This window comes from Gobius niger (genome assembly GCF_951799975.1).
Source record: "Gobius niger genome assembly, chromosome: 5".
Classification (NCBI taxonomy): domain Eukaryota; kingdom Metazoa; phylum Chordata; class Actinopteri; order Gobiiformes; family Gobiidae; genus Gobius; species Gobius niger.
This window is the reverse complement of record NC_136856.1, coordinates 34,410,577-34,435,928: the sequence shown is the minus strand read 5'-3', so window position 1 is coordinate 34,435,928 and position 25,352 is coordinate 34,410,577. Positions and strand designations below refer to the sequence as shown.

The 25,352-nt window shown below is 44.1% G+C and overlaps 1 protein-coding gene across 2 annotated transcripts in view; it reads right to left on the bottom strand.

The window, feature by feature from the left end:
- Positions 1–22,743: 22,743 nt before the first annotated feature.
- Positions 22,744–25,352, bottom strand: part of sec24b (SEC24 homolog B, COPII coat complex component) — a 33,473-nt gene continuing 30,864 nt past the window's right edge. For both annotated transcript variants that reach the window (XM_079557246.1, XM_079557247.1), the window contains exon 24: positions 22,744–23,060. In XM_079557246.1, the coding sequence (XP_079413372.1) occupies positions 22,949–23,060 (112 nt within the window). In that variant the 3' untranslated portion in view covers positions 22,744–22,948. The remainder of the gene's footprint in view (positions 23,061–25,352) is intronic.

Here is a 25,352-nt window from a genome sequence, read left to right as displayed (position 1 = left end):
ACTCGGCCCAAACAAACAGGAAACACAGGATGGCACATGCGGCACCAAGAGGAGAGGACCTGGGGATTATACGTGTACAGTTGTTTTCAAGTTAAGAGATCAATCAATATGGGGAAAATAATCGAGATCATTTTTTATCCAAAATCGCCCAGCCTGAGTTTGGACTTATCGCAGCTACGCGGGACGTGAGCCGCCATCATGAGATCCCCGCCAGGACGTCGCCAAGAACCGCCCACAAGCAACTTATTTTGACAGTAAAACTTTAGCCCTTCAGTCGCGCAGCCGTTTCCAGCGATGCACGGATCTGTCGTCCTCCCGGTTCCTCCAGGCAACGTCTGATACAAGTGCTGTTGTTATTGAGCGCTGCCCACTGTCCCGGTCATCGCTTCATCTAGTGATGGATTTATCGACGAGCTCCACAGTAAAAAACCTCTGAGCTCTGTTTGACCAAGACCTCTCTTTTAAAGAGGTTGTATTCTGCTTTTTTCAATCACACAGCACCAGTCTATATCACACTACAATGATGACCAAACCTTCTGTTGGTCTGAAAATGCATTAAATGAGAATAACTGCCTTGTATAAAATTGCTCTCTCAAAATGGCTGTAGTGAATGTCTTGAAATAGGCCTCTGTCTCTTTAAGAACCTCTGACTCTTTCCGACACGCCCCCTCCACACACTGTCTGTGGCATCAGTGGGGAGGGGGTTCTGCTGAGGAGCAGTGGTTGGTTACTCGGCTGGTGACGAAAGCTCGGAGGCGTCTCCAGGAGGTGGGGGCGTTCCTAGGAGGACTCAGGCAAAGCTATCCCTAAAATGGCCGCCGTCAGAGTTTTTACAGATTACTCAAAAATACGTGAATGTGCCAAGGCAACACTTCAGGCATGTTTTTAATGACGGAATGACATAATAAGATGATGTAAAGCTTGAAAAAGTCGATTTTGCATAATACCCCCCTTTAAAATCCTACCCAAGAGTGATGCAGAAAAACGTATTCATGCATTTGTCTCTTCAAGGCTGGATTACTGTAACTGCCTGATAGTTCAAAATGCAGCTGCAAGATTGTTAACGCAGACAAAGAGAAGAGAACACATTACACCTGTGCTAAAGTCTCTCCATTGGCTTCCTGTTGAGTTTAGAATAAAATTTAAAATCCTGCTCCTCACATTTAAATCCATAAAGGGTTAGGCTCTGCTCTATCTCCAAGACGCTGTCGTTCCATATCAGCCAACCAGAGCTCTCCGCTCTCTAACTCAGGGACTAGTGATTCCTCGAGTCTCCAAAGTCACTGTCGGAGGCCGAGCCTTTAGCTCCAAGCTCCGGTTTTATGGAATAAACTCCCAGCCCACGTTAAAGAAGCAGACACAGTCCCTACATTTAAGACAAGGCTCAAAACGCACCTCTGATGCTCAGGTCAGTTTGGTAAAGCTCTGACCCATAGCCTGAAGTAAAGCTGCCTCAGGAGAAACACTGCTGTGGGAAGTACGGTCCACTGAGCTCTATCCTCTTCTTCTTACTGCAGACTTTGTCTTATTATGATACAAAATGTCTTTTATCTGTTGTCTGTTCATCACTATTCACATGGTGTCACCTGTCCCACTCCCCCTCGGGAGTGCCTGTCTAGATCGAAATGGATGACCTCGGCTGAACGGAGGAACCTGCATTCTAGAATCTGAGGACTGGACGGTCTGTGATCTTGGCCCGTCTGCTGAGGGATCCTTCGGCCCTGGGTCTACAGTATAGCCTGTCCGTCCATGGGAGTGCATCTCTCCTTCTGTGGTTCTCCCCAAGGTTTCTCTTTTCTCTCGCTGGGTTTTGGAGTTTTTCCTTGCCGTGCTGGAGAGTCTAAGGACAGGGGACACTCGCGCCGCTTGGAGACATGGAGCGACAGACATTAGAAGAAGATCAGCATTGAAGCGTCTGCTGTTTTGGCCCAAACTCACGCAAACTGGAGAACACTGGCAGAAAGAGGGACAGGTGGTCACTATGCAGGGCCGGAGAAGCTGGTGCCAGCACCCAAACTAAGAAACAAAAATATACATATATACCTCATGGAGAGAGAATACAAAAACAGGAACAAAAAGCTAACCAAGAAACTGAGCAGCCATGGTGCAGCGGAGCCCAGGTGCTGCAGGGCGGGGCTGGGCAGAGCCAAACATCCAGGCACCCAATTAAAAAGAAGGAGGAATCCAACGAAAATACGAGGTGTGACAAAAACACACAAATATTACAAGTGCCACAGAAAATGGGAGAAACTTGGAAATGGTGGGGGAAAAGATCAAGGTCAAATCAAGACTTAATGGGGATTAAAGAGGTTCTTACAGAGATGGAGACGGGACTAAAGTCAGTCTAAGCCATGTCTGAACCAACACAGATTCATTACAGCAGAAACAGAATGATCTCTGAATAAAATGAATAACGTCCTCATCGTAGAGTGTTTGTCTTTCCACAGGAGACGATATCCAGTGCCTGAAATAGACCTGAACGTGGACGACCAAGCGGTGAGTAAAAGTGTCCGGGGCGTGACTTGGGCAAAGATCAAGATGTAACATATGGCGGCCTCATATATCTGAGCAGATAAGAGCGGCTTTCGTAACTCTGTGACGTAACGGCAGAGTCATAATGATAAGGACTGAAGTGGTGTTAGCCCGTGGTTAGCCTGAGCACCAGAGCTGATGGACCACATTACATTTACATCATTCCAGCATTGGGTTATATAATATATCAGACGAAGAGAAAAGGACCGTCATTGTAATTGATCCTCATTTTCACTTAAGCACTGATGATGGAGGCGAGACACTGCGGGTGAATGAGAAAATGAACAGTTGTATCTTTTGCTGTAGATTTCTGAGATATAGATGAAGAGGATAAATGTTTGGCATGTTTTCTGTCATTATACGTTTTAAAAATAAGGCTTTTTATGTGAAAACTGGCTAAAGTCACTACTACTGACTACTGTATAAGCTGTTGCTTTTTTCACATGCTTTGAACCTCGCGGCTTTTACAACGATGTGGCGGATTTATAGCTTTTTATGGTCATTTATGGCCTCCTGCACTGGTCAGCTCCCGCCGCTCCAACAGTCTTTCATCATCTTCTGGGAAGAGCTTCACAGGTAATCTGTTTAATAAATGATAATAAATGAATATATAAATTATATTTGTGCAGCTTATATTCAGGTGCGCTCAATAGTACGAACATTACAGTAATAATAATGGCTGACACTTTTCAAGTGTTAACACGCCAAGCGCTACACTGATATTGTAGCCACAGCCGCCCATTGGGGCAGACTGATGGAAGCGAGGCTGACTGTTCCCTACGACCACCACACCTCATTCTCATTCCTTGTACATATGGGTTTGCTTGGTCGGGACAGTTCCTGTTAATGAACACATATGGGACTCATGCATGTAAACACACCACGCTGGCTGGAATCATGGACTCAATTCCATTCATCGTCGGCATTAAAGAGCAGTAAAAGTACGGATGAAATATAGTCTTTTGGCTAATTCCGCTGCATTTACAGAAATGTTGTTTCATGCAGTGTCCCTGTCAAATAAATAAATAAAGTAACTGAATGAATTATGTCAAAATCAAAGACTTAAAAGTCACACAACAATGACTCATTTTGAGACATAAAAACACAAAAACTCTGACCTAAAACACATTTAGCTGCAGTTCTGATGGAAATTTGAAAAATCTTTTGCTCCACAGTTTCTCGTTGTGTCCCTGTTCTTGTGTTTGGCTGAATGTTTACAAATCTTGGGAAATGAAAAATGCACAGATCGTTTGTATTTGTGGCCTATGCCTTAACCGAACACATTTTCTCCAGTTCAGCTTCACCCAAATCAAAGAACTTCTCACAGTCTATAGGCTATATGCACAGTTTCCCCACGTGACGTCTTCCTGGACAGTAATCCAGACGCTGGACTTCCTGTCGGCAATCGTTTACGTTCACAATTAGCAGGTCCCACACAAATAAAGAAATAGCTCAGGATCTGGTTAAGGACAACGAGTTACTGATGGACAGTCACAGAAACGTATTACAAACATCATGTTCACTGTGAATCCTGCACCCAAAGGAAACGCCAGCTGTCGTAAGGTAGAAGCTTTTATCTTAGAGCTGAAGGCTAGTGTTAAAAATGATAATATAACATGTAAACAAGTAAATATTATTTAAACTACTAACAGAACGATTCTTTTTTGCGCAAGCTTGTTCAAAACTTTGCGCTAGATTTAATCTTTATTTTGTGTTAGCCGCGTTAGCCTCAAGACAAAAACATCCACGTTATGAACACAGAGGTTTCCTCCAGTGAAGTCGTTACGTCTCACGTAATATTTTCTAACCTGCTCCAGCCACATTCGAACTTTTACTCGCTGTCCTTTACCAAATCTTGAGCTATCGCTTCATTTCTGTGGGACCTGCTCATTTTTTATAGGAAGAGATAACGGACAGGAAGGACAGCGTCTGGCTGACTGTCCAGGCGGAAATCATGTGGGGTCACTGTGCATATAGCACATTGGCTAGTGCCTCATTTGAAAGCTAAGACCCGCAAAACATGCTGTTCCTTTGTTGTTGTCACTTTATTATGGCTTTTTTTGTTGCATTTTTGCCACGTTTCTCACATTTTCATAGTTTTTTTGTCATGTTTTGTCGAGTTTTTAATCTTCGTCTCAATCTCGTTTTGGTCACTTTCCCATTGCTCTTTTGTGACTTTTTTGCCGCTTTTCTCCTTGTTTTCAGGGCTTCGTCACTGTGTCACGTCGGGAATGACATATTGAACATGTGGTGTCCGTATGTGAGAGAAAATGGTTCCGTAAGTTTTAATTCCCCAAATAAATCTACGGAGAATCATTGAATCAGTGGTGCCTTTTTCAAAGCACTCCTCCCGACGTTAGCGCTGAACTGAATCCAAAAGTCTTATCAACACGAGCACTGGCGAACAATGGTCCAACAGCGGAGCGTGTGTGAAGTGCTTTGTTTCTTTTAAGTGCAGGGGAGTGCTCGCTGCAGGAAACGGAGAAAGAAGTTCTTCTGCAGAGGAAGCCTGGCTCGAGTGGAGGAAACGGCCCCCGTCACAGCAGCAACAAAGGAGTCTTTACGTAAGGGCCGCCTTCACGGGCTCCACATCCAAACCGGGGGCCCCGCGGAAGGAGAGTGTCCAGGGGAGCGGCCAGCACACGCCCCACTCCTCAGGCTGAGAGAGAGAGAGAGGGAAATCACAAACAGTAATGGTGAATAGAGGAACTTTTGTAATGTAGAGATGTCAGTATGAAACCTCTGCTGTGGATGAATGACATGAATATGAGGGGGAAATGTATTGCAAGTTTTCTGTCATTTTACGTTTTCACATAGAAATAATTCCTTTAACCTTTAACCCTCACCTTAACTGAGCACATGTTCTCCAGTTCGGCTTTGCCCAAATGTAAAAGCTTCTTTAAAAAGTGTCAAAATAGCGACTAAAACGAGATGTAAATGAGGAAATGCAGCAAAAAATTTAAAAAAAACATCAAAAGGAAAAAACAAAACAGACAAAAAAGGTGATTATAAAAAGCAACAAAAACACAAAGCTAGTTTCCTTTGTATAAAGTGTGTGGCACAAAACTCCTTTCTGCTTCTTGGTGCAAACTCATTTGCATAAAGCCACAATGCAGAGCTTTTGGACGACAAATGAGCTCTTTTAACAATCTTATTCACATGATTTATTTACCAAATGAACACGAATGCATTTGAATATTTAACTCATTTTTCCACTATGAATTCATCAATTAAGTAACTTCCTTCCATCCATTTTCTTCCTCTTTATCCGGGGCCGGGTCGCGGGGGCAGCAGTCTCAGCAGAGATGCCCAAACTTCCCGATCCACTCACACCTCCTCCAGCTGTTCTGGACCAGGCCAGCTCAGAGACATAGTCCCACCAGCGTGTCCTGGGTCTTCCACGAGGCCTTGTCCCACTAGGACATGCCTGGGACACCTCCCACGGGAGGCGACCAGGAGGCATCAGAAATAGATGCCCGAGCCACCTCAGCTGGCTCCTTTCGACGTGAAGGAGCAGCGACTCTACTCTGAGCTCCTCCCAGGTAACTGAGCTCCTCCCCTGATCTCGGAGGGTGCGCCCAGCCACCCTGCGAAGGAAACTCATTTTGGCCGCTTGTGTTCGCGATCTTGTCCTTTCGGTCATTACCCAAATCTCATGACCATAGGTGAGGGTGGGAACGTAGATCGATCGGTAAATCGAGAGCTTTGCCCCGACTCAGCTCCCTCTTCACCACGACAGACCGATACAGCGACCGCATCACTGTCGATCTCACACTCCATCCGTCCCTCACAATTAAGTAACTTAAAAAATACAAAGCGCAAAATGTTTTGCTAGTCTGAGTTTAGAAACACAATATCGGGCTCTTTGCCGCTTCACATTTAGGTGCATTATTCCCTGAGCACAGAGAGCGGTTCAGGGTAATCACAGAAGGGATGGCAGCAGTAAAAGGTGAGTATCGATCCCGCCTGTGGCTCAGTGTTGGAGTGCGTGTAAGTGCGTGTGTGAGAGGAAGGGGTCTCTGTGGACTGTATGAATGTGAAGAACATCCGGAGTAACAACAGTCCATTGTCTGACAGAGTCAAAACACAGACGGCTCCTCCGTGCACCACAGCAGCCCACACCAACGCTGCGAAGTCAAGCTTTAAAAGTGAGTCAAAATGGTCATGTACATTATATACATTATATATATATGTATTATATACGTAGAAGTAGAATAATTTGGTTTTTGAGGAAATGTTTGGTCTAGAGATATCATGGACCCAGTGACTGATATTACTGATTTTTTTTGTAATTGATACTATTCTTTTTAGCTACAACGTGTGAAAGTGTAATGCTGTTGATAGGAAATACTGGCTCCTGCCCCCCCGGGTCCTGTGACATCATCACATTCTAGAACCTGCAACCCAGCAATACATTTGTTAAGTGTGATGTCACGACATCCACTTCCGGGTCCTAGCAAACCGGAAATATGTGAGGCACATTGAGTTGTTGCACATGGAATGTGCCATACAAATAAACTGGCCTTGTCTTCGGTCGGGCTGGGGTGCGGAGCGGGTCTGGGCAGGTGCTCGTGGGTGGTGGAGCAGTCGCCCTGTCGCCCTCCTCCCCACATGACCCGGGCGGTGCACCTGTCAAACAGTAACACAGGTGTCCAAAGGCGAGCTCAGGGAGGACAGAAACCTCCCGTGGAGCTGAAGGGCAAACGCTTGCTTGATCTTCATTTTCAGTGTCAGACCGTGAGAGCAGGGCCTCACAGTCCTTCTGACTTTAACACAGGGATAACTGCTAAGCATTCATACCGATGACAAGCGTTGGATTGTTCACCCCTGAATAGCTGGGTTTAGACCGTTGTGAGCAGTGGCGGCTGATCCATTATGGGCGGTGGGCGCCGCCCCTGCTATCAATTTTGCAAATAAAATATAAAGTTTGAAGTTTAGCAAAATCATAACTTTCTTATGTACAGGTGTTTTTTACACTGGCGTGAGGGGGAGCGGAGGTGAAGGAGGTGTCATTTTGTCTGCCTGGTTCATCTTGTGCTGTAACCGCTGTAACAGCATCATAAATGTGTAGTTTTGTGCTCGGGGCGGCGAGGAACAGCGCCCCAAACATCTAACCAATGGCACTCTGATATGGTATAAAAATATCACCAAATATCATTAATTCAACCAATCAGACGCGCAATAATAAAAAAAAAAATTATTAACAGGTGAAAGACGAGGAAGCGTCTCCTGTAAACAAACACGAGGAGCTCGTTGTTGGAGCAGCTCTGAGCTCACGGACGATCGGAGGAAAAACCGGAGAAGCTTCATGTTGTTTCCTAAGAGGAGGTGAAAGGATTTAGTCAAACTAATGGACTTGGGACAACTTTCTTCCGTCAGAAGTCACGTCTAAAGGGACTTTCCTGGAGGTAGCATGACGATGCTAACTAGCTCGTCCGCTTTAGCTGCTGCTTGTTTATCTCACACTTTGGTTCAAACCCTCGCTGACTTGGACAGACAGTTCTGTCCCAGGACGTGGACATTTGATGGAGAGAAGATTCAGGACCATGAGGAGGAGCTACGACAGGAGATGCAGGAGAACATCATTCATTCACTGAGGGAAACAGAGGTGGAGCTCCAGGTGCCTCAGAGGAGGAGGAGGACTCTCTTCTAAACGTGAGCTGCACATTATTTCTGAGCGGATCATTTGTCTGACGGTTTATACGGGTTTAAACCTGTGGCTCTGACGCTCATAATGAAACCACAGCAGGTCTGGGACTAAAACTGTACATGAAATCAAAGAGGAAACACCTCCTGCCTTTGTTCTGGTTCTGTTGGTGCAAAACACAAATCAGTGGTGCACAAAACAAATATGTATACTCACTATCACTACACTTTAGTCAGAAATTATTATTTTTTTTGCTGAAACTAAACAATAAGTTTTGAATATATTCTACATAAAATAATAATATTAAATGCCCCAAAGATAACTTTCTTTTTTAAGTTAAAAACAATATATATATACAGTAATTGAAGGTAGGTAGTTGCAACAGCCCCCCCTGGTTTTCACATCACCAGCCGCCACTAGTTGTGAGACAGGTTAGTTTTACCCACAGATGATGTGTTGTTGCAATAGTAATCCTGCTCAGTACCAGAGGAACCGCAGGTTCAGACATTCGGTGCATGTGCTTGGCTGAGGAGCCAATGGTGCGAAGCTACCATCTGTGGGATTATGACTGAACGCCTCTGAGTCAGAAGCCGATACTGATAGAAATGATAGAGTAGCACCGCGGAGCACCAGGATAGCCGGCCCGTGTGGGTTGGTGATGGTCGTGATGGGGCCGGGGCGACGTCCCCTCTTCCATCTCGCACCTCATATTTATGAAAAATGTGAAAAAATGACATTGGCCATTATTTTAAGAAGCCGTCAGTCGATAAGTGACGTAAAAGGTTAATCGCGAGTGCCCAACCGGAAACAGCTCTTGCTAATAAGCTAGCTTTGTTTAGCACAACATCAAATTCCTTTCTCGGGTCTGCACTGAGTTAAATGTGACAGATTCATATTGAGTTCTGCCTTTAGGTGAGATGTATCAGCTCGAGTGTGCATTCCTCCTCCTCATCCAGTCAATGCATCAGTAACTCCTCGTTTTTCAACTGTTTTCATTGTGTGACTCTAGTTGTGAGTTGCTTCATCGGGACAGCAGTGACATTGATTCCTCAAACTGATGTAGGACTAAAGGCCTTTGGGAGCCTGGATCTGTGCGCTCTCAGCTCAGTATGAGACATCTTTCCCTCTGTTTGACAGACATCTTGGAGACATTGAGGCTCTGGGTGGTGCGTGCGGAGCGGCAGATGGGATCCAGATTCAGGGCCTGACAGCAGCACCGCTCGCCGCCCAGACTTCAAACTGCCGCCAAACTGGTTCAGCAGCCAAGATTTATGTTCGGATGCCTCGACGACGCATTCATTAAGAGCCTGCTGCTCTCTCTCAAGCACTGTTTGTTTTTGCACAATCTGATCAGGACGAGCCGGCTCACACACACACAACCCCTGAACTGATCTGTGGATTTGTTTAAAAGCCCTTCTCCTGCTCAGACTTGTAGTGAATAAATTACCCTTTATTTGCGAGCTGTAGTAGTAGTAGTAGTAGTAGTAGTAGTAGCAGCTGTAGTAGTAGTAGTAGTAGAAGTAGTAGTAGTAGAAGTAGTAGTAGTCACAAGTGCGTTTTATATTGAAAAACTGCGACGGAATTTGAACATGAGATTGATACAGCATCTAAAAATGTAAATGTTCATCATTACATTTAATGAACAGAAAAGTTTAGCTTTTGTGGAAATTGCAAGGATTGTGAGAATACGAGGGCTCAACATTAGCCTTAGCCTGTGAGACAAATAATGCTAGGTTGTCGTTTTGGCGAGGATCATACAGGCAACTGCTAGCCAAAAACTTTTCACACAACTCTAGCTAGGACATGGCCATTGGAAAATAAAGTTTTTCAAATGTCATTTATAGGAGGCAGAGACTTACATTGCACTCAGACCAAACGGGAAAAAAAGCGCTTTCCGTCGCTCAGCTTGCTCTCCTTCCTTGGCCCCGTGTGCAGGAGCAGGTGGAGGCGGGGTTTGAGACGCAGCTGAAGTGCGTGAGCCAATTACGTACGTCGTACAGGTGTCTGTCAGATCTTGTTGTGTGGTTGGTGGTCGCCGCCGGAAATGGCTCTGTATTTGCATAGCGTTTAATTTCTTTTTAACGCTAGTTGGCGCTCCGGCCGTGCGTATCTCACCGCCCTGTGTTTCCGGAGGCAGCAGAGGGAATGAATGGAAGCTCGCCGCTCTTTTCTTCCGCCGCTGTTGGTGTGAGCTCGGTGTTTAGCTCCTTTTGTTCATGTTTTTTCTTCTGTAAAACACTTCAAATCATTCACTCCTATTTATATCAAATATAACATCAGTTTCCTACTTCAAAACAGTATTTGTGTATTTTTTAACACGACATGACCGATATTGAACATGTGACAGTGATACAGTGAAGAACAAGACATTTGAAAGAAATGTCCTGATCCTGACTGAGATACGAGACGTAGAAGTAGCTAACCAATCACAAACAATGAGTGTGTCTCACATTCTGCCGTTGAATCAATGAAAATGTTTCTCCTGGTTTTGCATTGGTTGCTATAGGGGTTAGCCTTGACAGCCAATCACAAGATGGCCGCCACATTTGCCACGTCAGCAAGTGGCATGTCTGATCTAGAGTTTTATAAAACAGCTTTGTTGCTAGCCTTTTTTAGCTTGACATTAGCATTCGCATATTGGCCTAATGATGGGTTTCTTTTTAGCTAAGCACTAGCAATATTGACCGGCTAATTCGAGTTTAAAGGTGGGTTTAAATTTATGCTGTTCTCCAGCAAATTTAGTTTAAAGGGACAAGACGGAGTTTAAAAATTTGAAATTATGTATTTTCCTGCAATGTCCTAATGCACATGTGTCAAAGTCAAGGCCCGTTGAAGATTTAATGTGAGGAGCATGAATTCCAGAACGTGTCAAAAAAGTAACTCTAGCCCTTCCTGTGCGGGGTTATGGATTTTTAACAAAATAACCAGTTTGCTCACTCCAGCCACTAGGGGGCAGCTTAAATTAAGAAAAAGGACACATGTGTCCAGCAGAGGGCACTGACAGAATAAGAGATCAGGATATAAACAGCATATTAGAGACATGTGAATAATAACTTTATGAAGCTATTTGACAAATGTGTGACACAGGCTGATAAAGAACAATAAGATGCAATAGCTGTTGTTATTTATGAGGCCACAGGCCTTTACAATATATGTGGCCCACAACCCGCCAAGGAAGCTGATTTTCGGCCCTCGACCACAACGAGTTCGACACCCCTGACCTGATGTGTAGAATGAGCTCAGACCTGTTCACCACAACTGCCTCTAAAATCCTGCACTGTCGCTCAAAAAGGTGTTAATTCGGGTCTGAAGTGCCGTCATGCACGAGCTTAATATAGAAACTGCAGTTATGCGTAAGACCTGAGGTGGCAGTAGTGAGGATAAAAGTGACAACTTGCACATAGCCCCTTTAATAAAGTAGATTATGGCCTCAAAAACGAGAGAACAACCCACCTTAAGTCAAATTTAGCATAACATTGCAGCTAAAAGACTAGCCACAAGGGCCAGTGTGTGAGTTCATGTCAAGCCCTGATTGTGAGATCATGTCAGGGAGCCGTCAGAAAATATGAAGGTGTATTATTTCTTACGAGTAGTTTTATTTGAAACGTGCCCAGTGGGGTTTACAAAACATTGGAGGTTGTTATACTCAGGTTCTGAATCTGACCCTCTGCGTTAGAGAAATGTGGGTTCACTGAGGCTGGGTTCACATTTTATAGTTTGAAGATGTCACCAGAGCAGGAGCATATATCGCTCTATGGGAGTAGCACTAAGTCCCGAATCCAACCCAAATGGTTCCGAATAATATTTTTGAATGTTGAAAGCGCTGTTTACGCTCTTAAAATGGTAGAGGGGTTTATCTGGAAGAGCTCTACAATGAAAACTGCGCTCTGAAGAATGTTTTAAAACAGGGGTCCCCAACCTTTTTCCTGCTAGGGACTGGGGGAGCGCCTTTAGTGCGTAAGTAGACTATGGCTCACGTTTTTTTAAAGCAGCCCTTTGCTCGCAGCTCTCTACAGCGATTCTCTCCTCTCTCTTTCTCTTATGTTCACTCCTCAGAGGGACAAATACAGCTCCGTGTGAAAGCGTGAAAGTCTGTGAGGAAAAGTCGTGAGGCTGCAGTGAGGTGAAGTTTGGGAAAAATTAGCGCGAGGGGTGAAAGGCGAAAGGGAGAGAGATGCTCTGCGGCGCTGCTGACAGTCAGAGGTGATTCTGTCTGTAATAAAACCAGATGAATTTGAGTCCAAAGGATTTCTAGGGCGACTTTCTATCAAGAGATTCATTATATATCTATGGATGATGGATGGCTTGCAGTCTGTTAATTATTTCCTATTCCTAACATATTCCACTAGTTTGATTTGCAGTTGTACATAATGTGCGTGATTGTGAATGTGGCATATGATTAAAAACATGTGCGCTTGGACCCCGTCCCGAATTTCAGGGCAACTCACCTGTTCACCCCAAGTGGCACAGTCCTTGAAAGAATAGTCAGAAATGTTGTCCCTGGTCATTGTCTGCCATAGTATTATGTCCCACCATTGTTTGGATAGGGCCACCTCTTCACCTCGTTTCATTTGTGCTGATGTGGTAGACAGAGAAGACAATGTGTTCATTCTGTCGACTGAAGTATTTCATGTTATTTTAGAGGTAAAGAAGCTATTTAAATTCAATCTATGACTAAAAGGTCTCGATATTTTTGTTGACGAATAAAAACGTGTTTAAAACGTCAACTTCAATGATATGTTTGAGTTTCCTTTAAAAGCTTCTTTATTTTTTTCTTTTATTACATTCATTATGTCTTCTTGAGTAATAATCTTTAGTTTTTTGGTTTCTTTTTGAAAGACACTAGGTAGAAACAAACAAAGCTGTTCAAATACCTATGTATTACCTACCTAGGTATTTGAACAGCTTTGTTTGTTTCTACCTAGTGTCTTTCAAAAAGAAACCAAAAAACTAAAGATTCCTTTAAAAGCTCATAATTAACTGAAAATTGTCATTTGTTGAATTTGTAGCATTAGGTCATATTTACTGAAATCAAAAGCTATTTCAATTAAAAAAAAAAAAACAGGTCAAGTTATATTTTCCTATAGGAGCCCTTGTTTGATAGCAGCTTCCAAATTCTTGAATCCATTAAACTTGAGAGTTTTTGGACAGTTTCTGCTTGGATTTCTTAGCCTCCCAGAGCTGCTGTTTGGATGAAAACTGCCTCCCACCCTCATAGATGTTTTTTTAAATAATAATAATAATAATAATAATACATTTTATTTGTATTGCACTTTACATATGAAAACACATCTCAAAGTGCTACAATTGACACAAAAACAAGCAAAACAGAAACAGACAGAACATTTTTTGCTGTTGAGGCTCCAAAGGTTCTCAATAGGGTTGAGGTCAGGGGAGGATGGAGTCTGGCAGAAACCGTCCTGATTGTGCCTTTATCTGCATAAACCCGTGTGTGCTCTGAATCATCTACAAATCTCTTATCAGTACGATGATTACGCTCAATCTTTCATGAAATATAGAAGGTTTTTGTGCCTTTGAATTCAACTATTTCACGCTTTTCATCAGCAGAGAGATCCTTTTTCTTTCCCATATTGCTTGAAAATGTTGGTCTGCTTAATAAAGTGGAACATCCTTTTTCAGTAGTTTTTCCCTTAACTGGGCTTGACCTGAAAACTAATCATCCCAGGTCTCTGAGATTAATGTCAGTGATTCAAAGAGCCTGAGACACAAAACCATCCATGAGTTTCATTGATTTTTTTTATTTTTTTTAACCTTTTTGACACTGAAATACAATTTGCATAATAATTTGGAACGCGGTGTAGGCAGAACTCTCAACGGTGTGCAAACAAAAAACTAATTTCAAAACTAAACACTGGCTTCCTTTACCAAGCTGTGACATCACTCGCACACCATATGAATAGTAGCAGCACAGTTCTATCACCCCAGGGCAAAAGTTGTGAGTTAAAAATATTAGCATGGCACATTTGAGGACACAATCCCTAATCATAAACATTCCAGAGTTTGAGCTCCACCCAAGATGAAACTCTTCAGATGTGCATGTTGTTTTGGCGTAAGCAGGAGCAGCGGTCCCGTCGCTGAGACAAGTGAGTTCTGTGCTCGGTGAAAGCGGCCCTTGTGTGAGGTGTAACCTGGCTGTCACAGGACGGGCTGATGTAAGGGTGCCTGGGAGGGACGCATGACCGAGGCAGCGCAGCACGTGGAAAATACCCCAGCGCTGACATCAGCTGCGCCGCATGGGAACAGGGAGAGGGGCTGGAACACAAGGAGAATAGATCCATTTTTACAAGCAATACACGTTTCCCTTGAAGCCCCCGTCTGCCCAGAGTTCAGGTGTTCCAAAGGTGCGAGTCGGGACCCCCCCCCAGAGGGTCGCGAAGCACTGAGCTGGAGGTACCGCGATAAATTCAAGATGTAAAACAGATAAATACTGACGCTGTATTCCGTAAAACTCTTAAAGGGGGGGTATTATGCAAAATCGACTTTTTCAAGCTTTACGTCATGTTATTATGTCATTCCCTCATTAAAAACATGCCTGACGTGTTGCCTTGGCACATTCACGTATTTTTGAGTAATCTGTAAAAACTCTGATGGCGGCCATTTTAGGGATAGGTTTGCCTGAGTCCTCCTAGGAACGCCCCCACCTCCTGGAGACGCCTCCGAGCTTTCGTCACCAGCCGAGTAACTAACCACTGCTCCTCAGCAGAACCCCCTCCCCACTGATGCCACAGACAGCGTGTGGAGGGGGCGTGTCTGAAAGGCTCAGAGGTTCTTAAAGAGACAGAGGCCTATTTCAAGACATTCACTACAGCCATTTTGAGAGAGCGATTTTATACAAGGCAGTTATTCTAATTTACTGCATTTTCAGACCAACAGAAGGTTTTGTCATCATTGTAGTGTGATATAGACTGGTGCTATGTGATTGAAAAAAGCATAATACAACCTCTTTAACAGCATATATACAGACGGCAACATGTCACTCAAGGAGGCGTGGTCCAGCCGAGGGGGAAGGACACCTCTCTTTATACTCTTTTTAGCCAATCTATAAACACATTTATCACACACCAATAAAGTCCAGCCACAATCAGGTCCATATAAATGTTTTTCCTCAGCAAATTGTTCAGTGGAAGAAAAAACAGCACTTGTTGCAAACATTAGCATACGTAGTGTGAAGCTAACATAGCTTTCGGCTTAGCCTTGTTCGTTGTTTAAGCATTAATGGGCTGTTGAACCACTTTACTCCCGTCCATGTCTCTGTATTTTTATTAAAAAATATCGAAGGAAGAAAGTGAATTTTCCCCCTCTTTGTTTCCCCTCTGGCTGCTTTGAAATGGGTGATTCCAAAGATGCCGTCTGTATCTATTCACCTTTGCGTAGGCGTCGCCATGAATTGCGCCCGCCCCTTCACTCCTATTAAGTTTACATAAGTCAAAATACTGGGGAAGTCAAAATAAAATCAGTTACTACACGAAAATGAAGTCATTTTTAGGCCGTGCAGAGAAACGTTGCTGTGTTGACTTGTTGGTGCAAATGAACATTGGACATTTTACACAAATCGATTTACTAAAAATCATATCGGGGCGGAATAAGGTGAATACTGTTGGTGAAGTAAGACTTTAAACATTTTCCCACTTGATCCTATTACAGGCCCTGAAGTTTGGGAACCCCAGCTCTATGCGGGATTTAAAATTCACTACCACAAACTGGGACTGTTCCTAAATGGAAACTTAGCTGTAAAATAATGAACCACAGCCTGTTTGGGAATACTTTCACAGCGTCGTGTGTGAGCCGTGCCGTGGAAAAGTAGACTCCTCCGGAAACTCCTTTAGTTTGTGTATTTGTGAGTGAAGAGAAGTGAGTGTGGCTCGTCAATATGAGGACGACGTCTCGTTTTTAGTTTCTCTTTCTAAAGCCTGTGATAGCTGGTTAAGTTGCAGCTCGGGGGGTTCTGAGCACATCAAGCTTTTAACTGTTGCGCTTACAGAAGGCAGCTTACAGCACCTGTCTCTCACCTGGAGAGGGAGGGAGGCTCAGCGGAGCACATTTCGAGTACCGTGACTCTTTAGCCCTGATAAGAGGACCAAAATTCTCTCCAGCAGGTGGTAAAGTGGCCGAGGCGGCTGACGGGTCAGTCCCAGCAAGTGTACAAAAAGCAGCTCCAGCGCAAGGTTAACTCTATTCTCAAGGACGTCACTCGCCCTCTGCATGGAGAGTTCCTTCTTCATCGCTCGGGTCGACGCTATGCAGTTTTGAACCCGCGGAAATCGTTATCCTGAATAAGGAGGGTGTTGGGTCGTAACTACCTCACTCTTTTTCAGGCTGTAGATAAATTGTACCTGCATATTGTTTGTTTCTTGTTCTTATTGTGTATTTTATATGTTGTGGACGGCTGTATTTTTTACCTGCGTGTACTAAGAAAAAAACCTTGAACCTTGTTAAAGGGATATTTCAGGATTTTTGACATAGGGCCTCATTTCCTAGTTATCCAGAGTGTTGCTGATACCTGGAGATATTTTTTTTGTTCTGTTATATTTTTCTTATGTTTGAAGAGCTTCGTGGCGCTAGGCTAATGCAAGGCTAGCGCATTTCTACGATGTCAGCTAGCCTGCATTAAAAACAGTGTGACCCGCTCCACAGAGCACCTGAGGCAAATCACTTAGACATTTATATGGTTAGTCTGGTGTTATGTGTCAATAGAATAATTTTAACTATTTTGCATTTAAAAGACCTTATATTTGAGCAGCATCAGCTTCGTGGTTGTATAAGCTACGCAGCGGCGGAGTGATCTGCTAGAAAATAGTCCCTCAAAATGCGATCATTCATGTGATGCAAGGTCAGTTATATTCCAAAAATTATTCTATGGACACAGACATTTATATGGTTAGTCTGGTGTTATAAGTGATTTGCCTCAGGTGCTCTGTGGAGCGGGTCACACTGTTTTTAATGCAGGCTAGCTGATACCATAGAAATGCACTAGCCTTGCATTAGCCTAGCGCCACGTAACTCTTCAAACATAATAACTACATGAATTACAAAAAAAATCTCCAGGTACCAGCAACACTCTGGATAACTAGGAAATGAGGCCCTATGTCAAAAATCCTGAAATATCCCTTTAAGGCTGGAACCTTTGTGGCCCCGAGGCTGTTACAGGCCGCACAGGTGTTTGAAATGAAGTCAAGAAAAAGAGCAATGTGCAAAAGTGGATCAGCAGAAGAGTCATCTGCTCCCTGTGTGATCTTGTGAGACTCAGTCACTGACGGAGAACGTTGGCTCTGAAGTCAAGATAATCCAGTCGATTCAGTTGACTGGATTTACTGCTTTGAGACCCCGTGCCCGTCTCAGGAACCACTACACTAGATGATCCTGTGCTGTGTTTCTTCGTTGTTTCAGGTCCCCGATCCCGATCATCTACATTGTAATAGCGCAACGACAGTTCCCAACAGACGGCACACAGAAAAGTCATGTATTTATGCATTTATTTAATAACCGTTTCATAAATTATCACATAAAATATTCTTCAGTAGATACAAACAGGACAGTGGCCCGTCAGCGCCTGGAAAAAAGGAACAGGAGAATGGACTACAAGTAGGTTTCACCCAGAGATGAGGTACGGTGTGTGTTTGTAACGCTCAGAAAAGCTAAAACATTTGGACGCCTTGGGTCTTCACATCTTCACACTCAAAATGTTCAGCGCTGAAAGAGTTTTGGAACAGCCACAGAGCAATGGATTCCATGCAAATGTGTGGCTTTGTTCATGAGCACAATTGCACACGGTCCGGCTGCGGACAGAGACACCGCTTTGGCCAAACTAAGCAAAGAGGCTCCACTCTCGCATTGGATGATGCCGCACCCAAGGTCATTCATGTTACTCTCACACGCGACCTGTATGTGACCTCCTGTGCCACGGATCTGGCTATGTTTAAGCTGTGGGAGGCTAACGGAGCAGCTTCATTAATAAGGACGAGGAGAGACCGTTTTTTTTGGACTGTGGACGCAGCAGTGTCTTTAACGAGAAACGTGTCTCTGTGGAGTTCAGCCGTGGAGAGGGAGGTGAGCGGCTTCACTCGCGCTAAATGAATTCATGACGAGTGCACGTGCTGTTTGCCTCCCGCTCCCGCCTACTTTAATGCGACCTGCCGTTCAGCCTGAAGTCCCATCGCAAACAATCAGATACGTGTCAGATCTAGGACACCTCCAAGTGGCCTGAGTCGCATTTAAACACGTCAGATCTGTGTCGTTCAGTCGGTCACAGAAAGATCACACAGGTCGCATGGGGCAAAGAAAAACTTGGGGTCACTTCAGCCAGCTGTCTCAGATGACAAGGCTCAGATTTAGAGGGGGTTCTTGTTTTTGTGGCACTTTGTTGCACAGCATTTAGGACCCCCCCCCCACTCCCCCCACACACACATATACTGTACATGTAGTTTCGTTGTGCTACACTTTGGTAAACTATGGTTTGTGGGTTGATGGGAGTAAAGTCATTGATAGAATAACCAGGTCATGACGTTTTCGAGGTGGGCCAGAATGACTTGTATTCAATACCGTGAAAGGAGATGCTGCTCCAAAGAACTTTCAAATGGAGGCCACATCCATTTGACCTTTAAGGTCAGCACACACTACACGACTTGTCTAGTTGTAAACGATTTTATATAGAATGGGGGGTCCACACTACACGACTGGATTCAGTGCGACTTTCAAACGTCTGGGGGTTCACACTTAACGACTGATAATCGTAAGAGCGAACACACGACACGATTCTGAACAGCTGGTGTTTTATAACACAGCACGTCTGTCCTCTCTACGGCTTCGAAAACTGACCCCAAATCCGCAAAGACAGGCCTGTGTTTGTGAGCGTGGGATAACGTGTGTGTCCCGATTGGTCAACAGTGTCAACAATGTCACAACAGCGCAGCGCTAGGCTACTGCTACTACAATGCCTTCAACTTGGCTATAGTTCTGTCACATGGAGATAAAAGTTGGCGACAGGAAGAAGCGGGACGTATTTCAGTGGCTTTAATAAGAAAAGGACACGAGCGTCAACCTCAGGATGGAGGAGACGGAGGATAAAGCGGGGGAGGCTAGCCGCCGTTAGCGGCGAGGTGAAGCTGAACAGTTCGTCTCCAAACTCAGTAAGTGCCGCTAAACTCTGTTCGTGGTTGAAATGTAGCTGGAAAAGGTGGTTGTTGTGAACTTTTGGTGATATGAAGTTGCGCTGTTTCGTGTGGGGCTGTGGCCATGAAATGAGTTGTTTGTGCCGCTGGTTTAACAGAGAAGTGAAAAAAGGAGGCGCGGCGGTGTTTTTCTGTCTTTATATCTCTCTGTCATTCACATTTGGGACGGTAAAATCACCCACGTTTCTCCTGTGTGTCCAAAATCGGGCTTAAAAATCAAACATGTTTGATTTCCTACGACTGGAGTCTAGTCGCGTCTTTCTACCGCCCACACTACACGATTCGAACGGCAGTCCAGTCGTGACCCCCCCACTCTACACGACCCGACTCCGTGTTACCGCCTTCGACTAGACGCGACTCGATTAGACTCGGCACGACTGAGAATCAGAACAAAATCGGGCTTAAAAGTCGTGTAGTGTGTGCTGACCTTTAGTGACCGCAGAGCTGCTTTTGAAGGACAAATGAACATGCAACAGGTCCTCAATTTCAATTCACCAAAGTACAATTTGAGGGCTATGTAAACCCACATAATCTCAAATAATAATGACACTGCTTTGAAAAGAATGCAATTGATTGTATCCTGTTATTTATTTATTTTAGATTGACAAAATGAATTTGTTTTTTTTTAGACCAGGGTTAGGCAGGTTTGAGTTCTACAATCATAGATGACCTAGCAGGGTGTGGCAAAAACATTTTTAAGGAACTTTTACAGTACTTTAACAGGTATTTGATCTGATTTGTGCAATGATATTTCGCAGAATCATCTTGGGGCCAGAGGTTTTATGTTGGTGGTGGGCCAGATTTGGCCGTCAGGCCTGGCGTTGCCTATCACTGTCTTAGACCCTAACACAATCGCAGCAGTTCTAGTCAGTAAAACGCTATTCTCTGCCGTAGATGATCATAAGAAAACGATTTGGAAAACATTTGCGCTGATGGATCGCTAATTGCTCTTGTGCATATTGGAATAAATTATTTGATCCCTCGCTGTATTTGGTCATCGGTCATTTTGAGGCCGCTCTGCACCGGAGAGAGGCTACAAGAGAGAGGAAAGACTCACATGGGCCTGCAACTGAGGGGCTTTAAGGTCGGGTTCCGGGTTCGGACCCGAGGCTTGGTCTGGACGGGTCGGCAACTGTGTTTGCATCGGACTGGAGTCTGCTTATCCGTGACCTCTGCTCTAAAAGCTTCCCTTCAAAAATATGTTTTATATTGCTGCGGTGCCTAAACATCAGCAGCAGAACCAGGCTGAGCGGAATTATTTTAGATCTAAACAGACCATATGCAGATATCCATCATTCATTCTCCTTACAGTGCACATACTGAAAACATGATTCTACTCTGAAAACGAGTCAGAAAGCCCAGATTCAAGCACTTTTTGATCAAAGTCATTCTCGGGACATGTGCCTCGACTCGAACAGCAAACTGAAGAAGGGAACGCAACTCGGATTTGTGAGTTTCTGACAGATAGAAAACAGGGACTTGACCTCTCACATCCTTGGCACGACCTACATCGACCTCTATCAGGATCTATAAACCTAACGTAGCAGTAAAGTTCCAATGGGAGCCTCTTCCCCATTTCATCATTTGCTTAGTGCTCCAGTCTCTTCCCCTGGCCAGGCAGAGTCTTACTAGAGTCCGACAGCGGAGCGACCATCCAGTGTTTAAACTGTTCAAATAAAAGACCGTGGAGAGGATGAATAAAATGTCTTCAAAGGCAGCGGCGACAGAGCGGTTCAGACTGGCCAGTGTGGTCCCAGGGCGGGCGGGCGGAGGGAAAGCTACGCCCCACTGCCTCCAGACCAGTGCTCATTTTGTCAACAGTCTTTGGATGACAGGGAACCGTTTAAATGGAGGGATCCCCAAATTCAAAGCAAATTTAGTAGATCAGATTATCTATTCAGTAGAAAAGTGAAGGAAGGAAGAAAGTAAATTTGAATAGTTGCATCTTTTACAGTCGTCCCATAGGTTCATTTTTGGCTTCATTTGTATCAGTCGAGTTATTCAGGACATTCATGTTTAGTAGATATTTCAGAGGAAACTCGTTTGAAAGACAAAAATCAGCAGATTCCAAAACGATAAGTCTCTGATGGTTCTGAAATTATAAGCACAAGTCTGCAACATAAAATGTATCAAACATGATCCAAGGTGAACAAACTTGTGACTGATTTTCACCGCAATGTTTCTCATTTCATATTTGTTAGAAGGTTCACTTTAAGGCTCTGACTGAAGTCTTTCCAATGAAAAAACAAAAACAGATCTTCATCACGTTCGGCTCCGGAGATATCGGCCTTTTATTGGCTGACTGCCGATGTTGTAAAACACCGATATATCGGCCCGATATATCAGTCGACTTCTAGTTAGCAAGGCTAGTCCTGGAAACCTTGTCTGTTAGCCTGCTCAATACATTTTCCCTATAGCCATTAGCATTAGCCTGCTCAATGTATTTTCCCTATAGCCATTAGCATTAGCCTGCTCAATGTATTTTCCCTATAGCCATTAGCATTAGCCTGCTCAATGTATTTTCCCTATAGCCATTAGCATTAGCCTGCTCAATGTATTTTCCCTATTCACCTTATTCCGGAGGCTTGCGTGGGCGCCGCCATTAATTGTGCCCGCCCCTTTTCTCCTATCTATTAACATGGGACTAGAGAAGTCCACATAAAATCAGTCGCTACACGAAAACAAAGCCGTTTTTCGGCCACGCTGAAAAACGGTGCAGTGTTGACATGAACATTGAACATTTTACACAAATCAATCTGAGAAACATCAGATTTGAGCGGAGAATATTAACGGGCTTCGCGCTCGACCGGAAGTGTCAGGACAACGCAAAAAGTGGCAAAAGTGGGCGGGGCGGAAAAAGGTGAATAGCCATTGCATTAGTCTGCTCCATGTATTTTTCCTATAGCATTAGAAATTATTACTTAATGTAGAGACTTTTAGAGATATTACCTTAGATACGAATTAGCATCTAAAAGTGTCCACTGAGCTAATCGCTAACTCAAACTCAGTTCAGTTTCTACACATCCAGTGGCCACTAAACTTCATCATGTGTTAATGATGGAGAACCTATAGAAATTATGTAAATGCCATGAAACTGACATGTCAGACCTTGCCATACTTTAATATAGGGACCGGCTTCTCCAGAACAGCTCCAGGAAGACGTTTGGCTAACCGGAGTACTCTTCATTCATAGGAACAGGCTCAGACGGCTAACGGCGTTACTAGGAGCTGGCCCTTTTGTACAGTGTGGTGTCTTGGCAACAGTTATGGAATGTTTTCCTCCTTCTTCCTCTACTCCACATCCTGTGCTCATTCGCAATACGGAAGTCAAATAAAGTACTGAACGAAAAGGTCCAACTCGGGACAAGATTTAGCAAAATCTCAAATATTTACTTTGTTCGATGGAGATATCAGTTGACAAAATGAGCACTGTTGCAGAGAGCGCCCCCCCCCCGCCCTCACTCATTTCTACCAAGCTCTACTCCCGGGTTCATCGGGGTTCTGGTCAGTACCCGCTCAGCTCGGCCCGGGGTTTCAGTCCTGGCTAAGACCTGACTTAGCCCTGGCAGGTGGAGGGTCATTAGGACGCCTGCAGGAGGATCTGCTGGAGGAAGTCGTAGTAGGACGAGCCGGACTCGGAGCTGTCCTCCACCAGATGCTGGAAGAAGGTGGCTTTCTCCGAAGCGTCGTCCCTGCGGAAACCAGAAACAAAAAAAAAACAATGCGTGAGCCCTCAATCAAAAACTCATTTCCTGACTTTTCCAAACGCGGCGTAGCACGAGCGGGTAAACAAAGGCTTCTGTGAATACAAAGCAGAGGGGAAGCATGATGACAGGACATGGAGCCAGGTCTGTTTCAGGAAGTAAAAGTCCCATTAGAATACGCATATGTTGAGTTTTTCAATGAGACTTGTCTGTCTTGTCCCTAGAGGAGTTTTGAATGGGAGTTTTACAGAGTTATCAGGATCTAAACAACACCAAGTTCAGGACTCACTTCAACAGAGAGATTCCTTTTTCCCACAAGCCGTCAGTTATCAAAGAAATTTTAAAACACTGAATGAATTTCATGTTTTAAAATATTTAATATATTCTGTATATTATAATGTATGCTTTAGAATGCGTTTTGCTTTGGTGTGGTGTGTAAATCCATTCTTGGACTAAGGCAGGTTCCTCCTTGAGTAAATATTTTAGATGGAATCAGAGAAAGCATTGTAGTACAGCAGATGCCCCTGGCCATATAAATGAATCAATGACTAAATGAGAGGATATGAAACGTCAGATCCCCCCCTGGAGCCGCCACCTTAACGTGGTGGAGAGGTTTGAGCACCCGAATGATCCTGGGAGCTCTGTTGTCGGGGGCCTTGTGCCCCTGGTACGGCCTCCCACGGCAAACAGAACTAGGTGACGGGTCAGACGGTCAGTTCAGAAGCCCCTTATGAGAGACCAACAGGCCCGGTCAGAACCATGAGGCCGTCCTTCTATGGACCCACTACCTGCAGGAGGAGCCATAAGGGGCTGGTGCAATGTGATTTGGGCAGCTCCAACAACTGCTCCCACGACCCGGCAACGGAAAAGTGGAAGAAAATGGATGGAAAATGAGGCCGTCCGTCATAAGTCATTGTGTAGAGGTCACAGGGCGGATGTAGTACAGGCTTCAAAGACGCACCAGGTGAACTGCTGAATGTTTCCCGTTCCCTGTGTTTCTTAACCAGTTAAAACTGAGGAAATGCAAATAATAAGTTTCAATTTGCATTTGTAACAGTAAAATATGAGCCTGAATATTGAGGAGCAGATGATGCTCTGAATAAGTCGTCCTCCTTTGAGACTTACAAACGAGTTTTTGTTGCAAAATTTTTGATCCATAATTGTGTTCAGAAATATAATAAAATGCATATAATGAGTAAATTGTGGGCCCCGGGGCCAGATGTGCTGAGAGCCACAGTTGCCTGTTTCAGTTTTAACCATGGCTAAAGTCAAAAGCTCTGCGCAAACAAAACACACGTCTGTTGCAACAGTGCAGCTTGTTCTACACCCACCTGCTCTCCAAACATAAGCCACACCCATCACTCTGCACCTATGGGACTTTTCCATTTCACTCTTTAGTTCAAAGTGCACATTTGAACAACTAAATAACAGTCATTCATTGGCTCTCGGTGTGTGAACTTACAAACTGTAACTCTGTAGAAATGATGCCTTACATGTTATAACCTGGAATCCATGCTGGGAATAGAAAGGAGACTTTGTAACCAAGGGCAAGGGTTGTTTTTTGCATCACAAATTTGATTGTCAGCGGTGGGGAATTAAACATGTGATAAGACGTCATTTTTAAACTAATGGCATGCCGGTAAACTGACGTGGCCGCGGTAAGTGCAGTTTGAGTCTAGAAAAGGTCCAGCGACGGAATATTCAGGAAATGCACATCCAAGCGCTTCAGCAGCAGAAGTAGTAACCAAAGTGTTTCTGACGAGGGGACATTATTATGGTCATTTATTAATCTGCAGACAATTCTTAATGGCTTGGCTGTGAAAAGTGCGGAAATTGTATTTATTTTTTCAACCTTTTTCCCCACATAAAGTGGACGTGCCGATGAAGAGAACTTAAAGTGAACGTTTGTAAGAGTATGTATTGTAAATTTCATAAATATCAGTCTGGGTCTAAGGGCAATTCTCCAATCAGAAAGCAGAATTAGCACAAACTTTAAAAACAAAGTCATTTTTTCTGCAAAAATACTACATTTTCAGGTGATTGTTTTGCTGCTTTTCAGTCTGTGTAAACCAGACATTTACAGAGCACAACTCGTAGCCATGGTAATGGTTCAAAGTGAGAAAGCAGATCAAATCAATCCATAAAACATCAAAAATTATAAATACTTCACAGTAAAAGCAAAGAGTGCAGATAAAATACTTTCAGCATCATATGCACGAGTAAAAAGAGCTGAAAACGATTAATCGATTACTAAATAATTGTCACAAGGTGACGAGGATT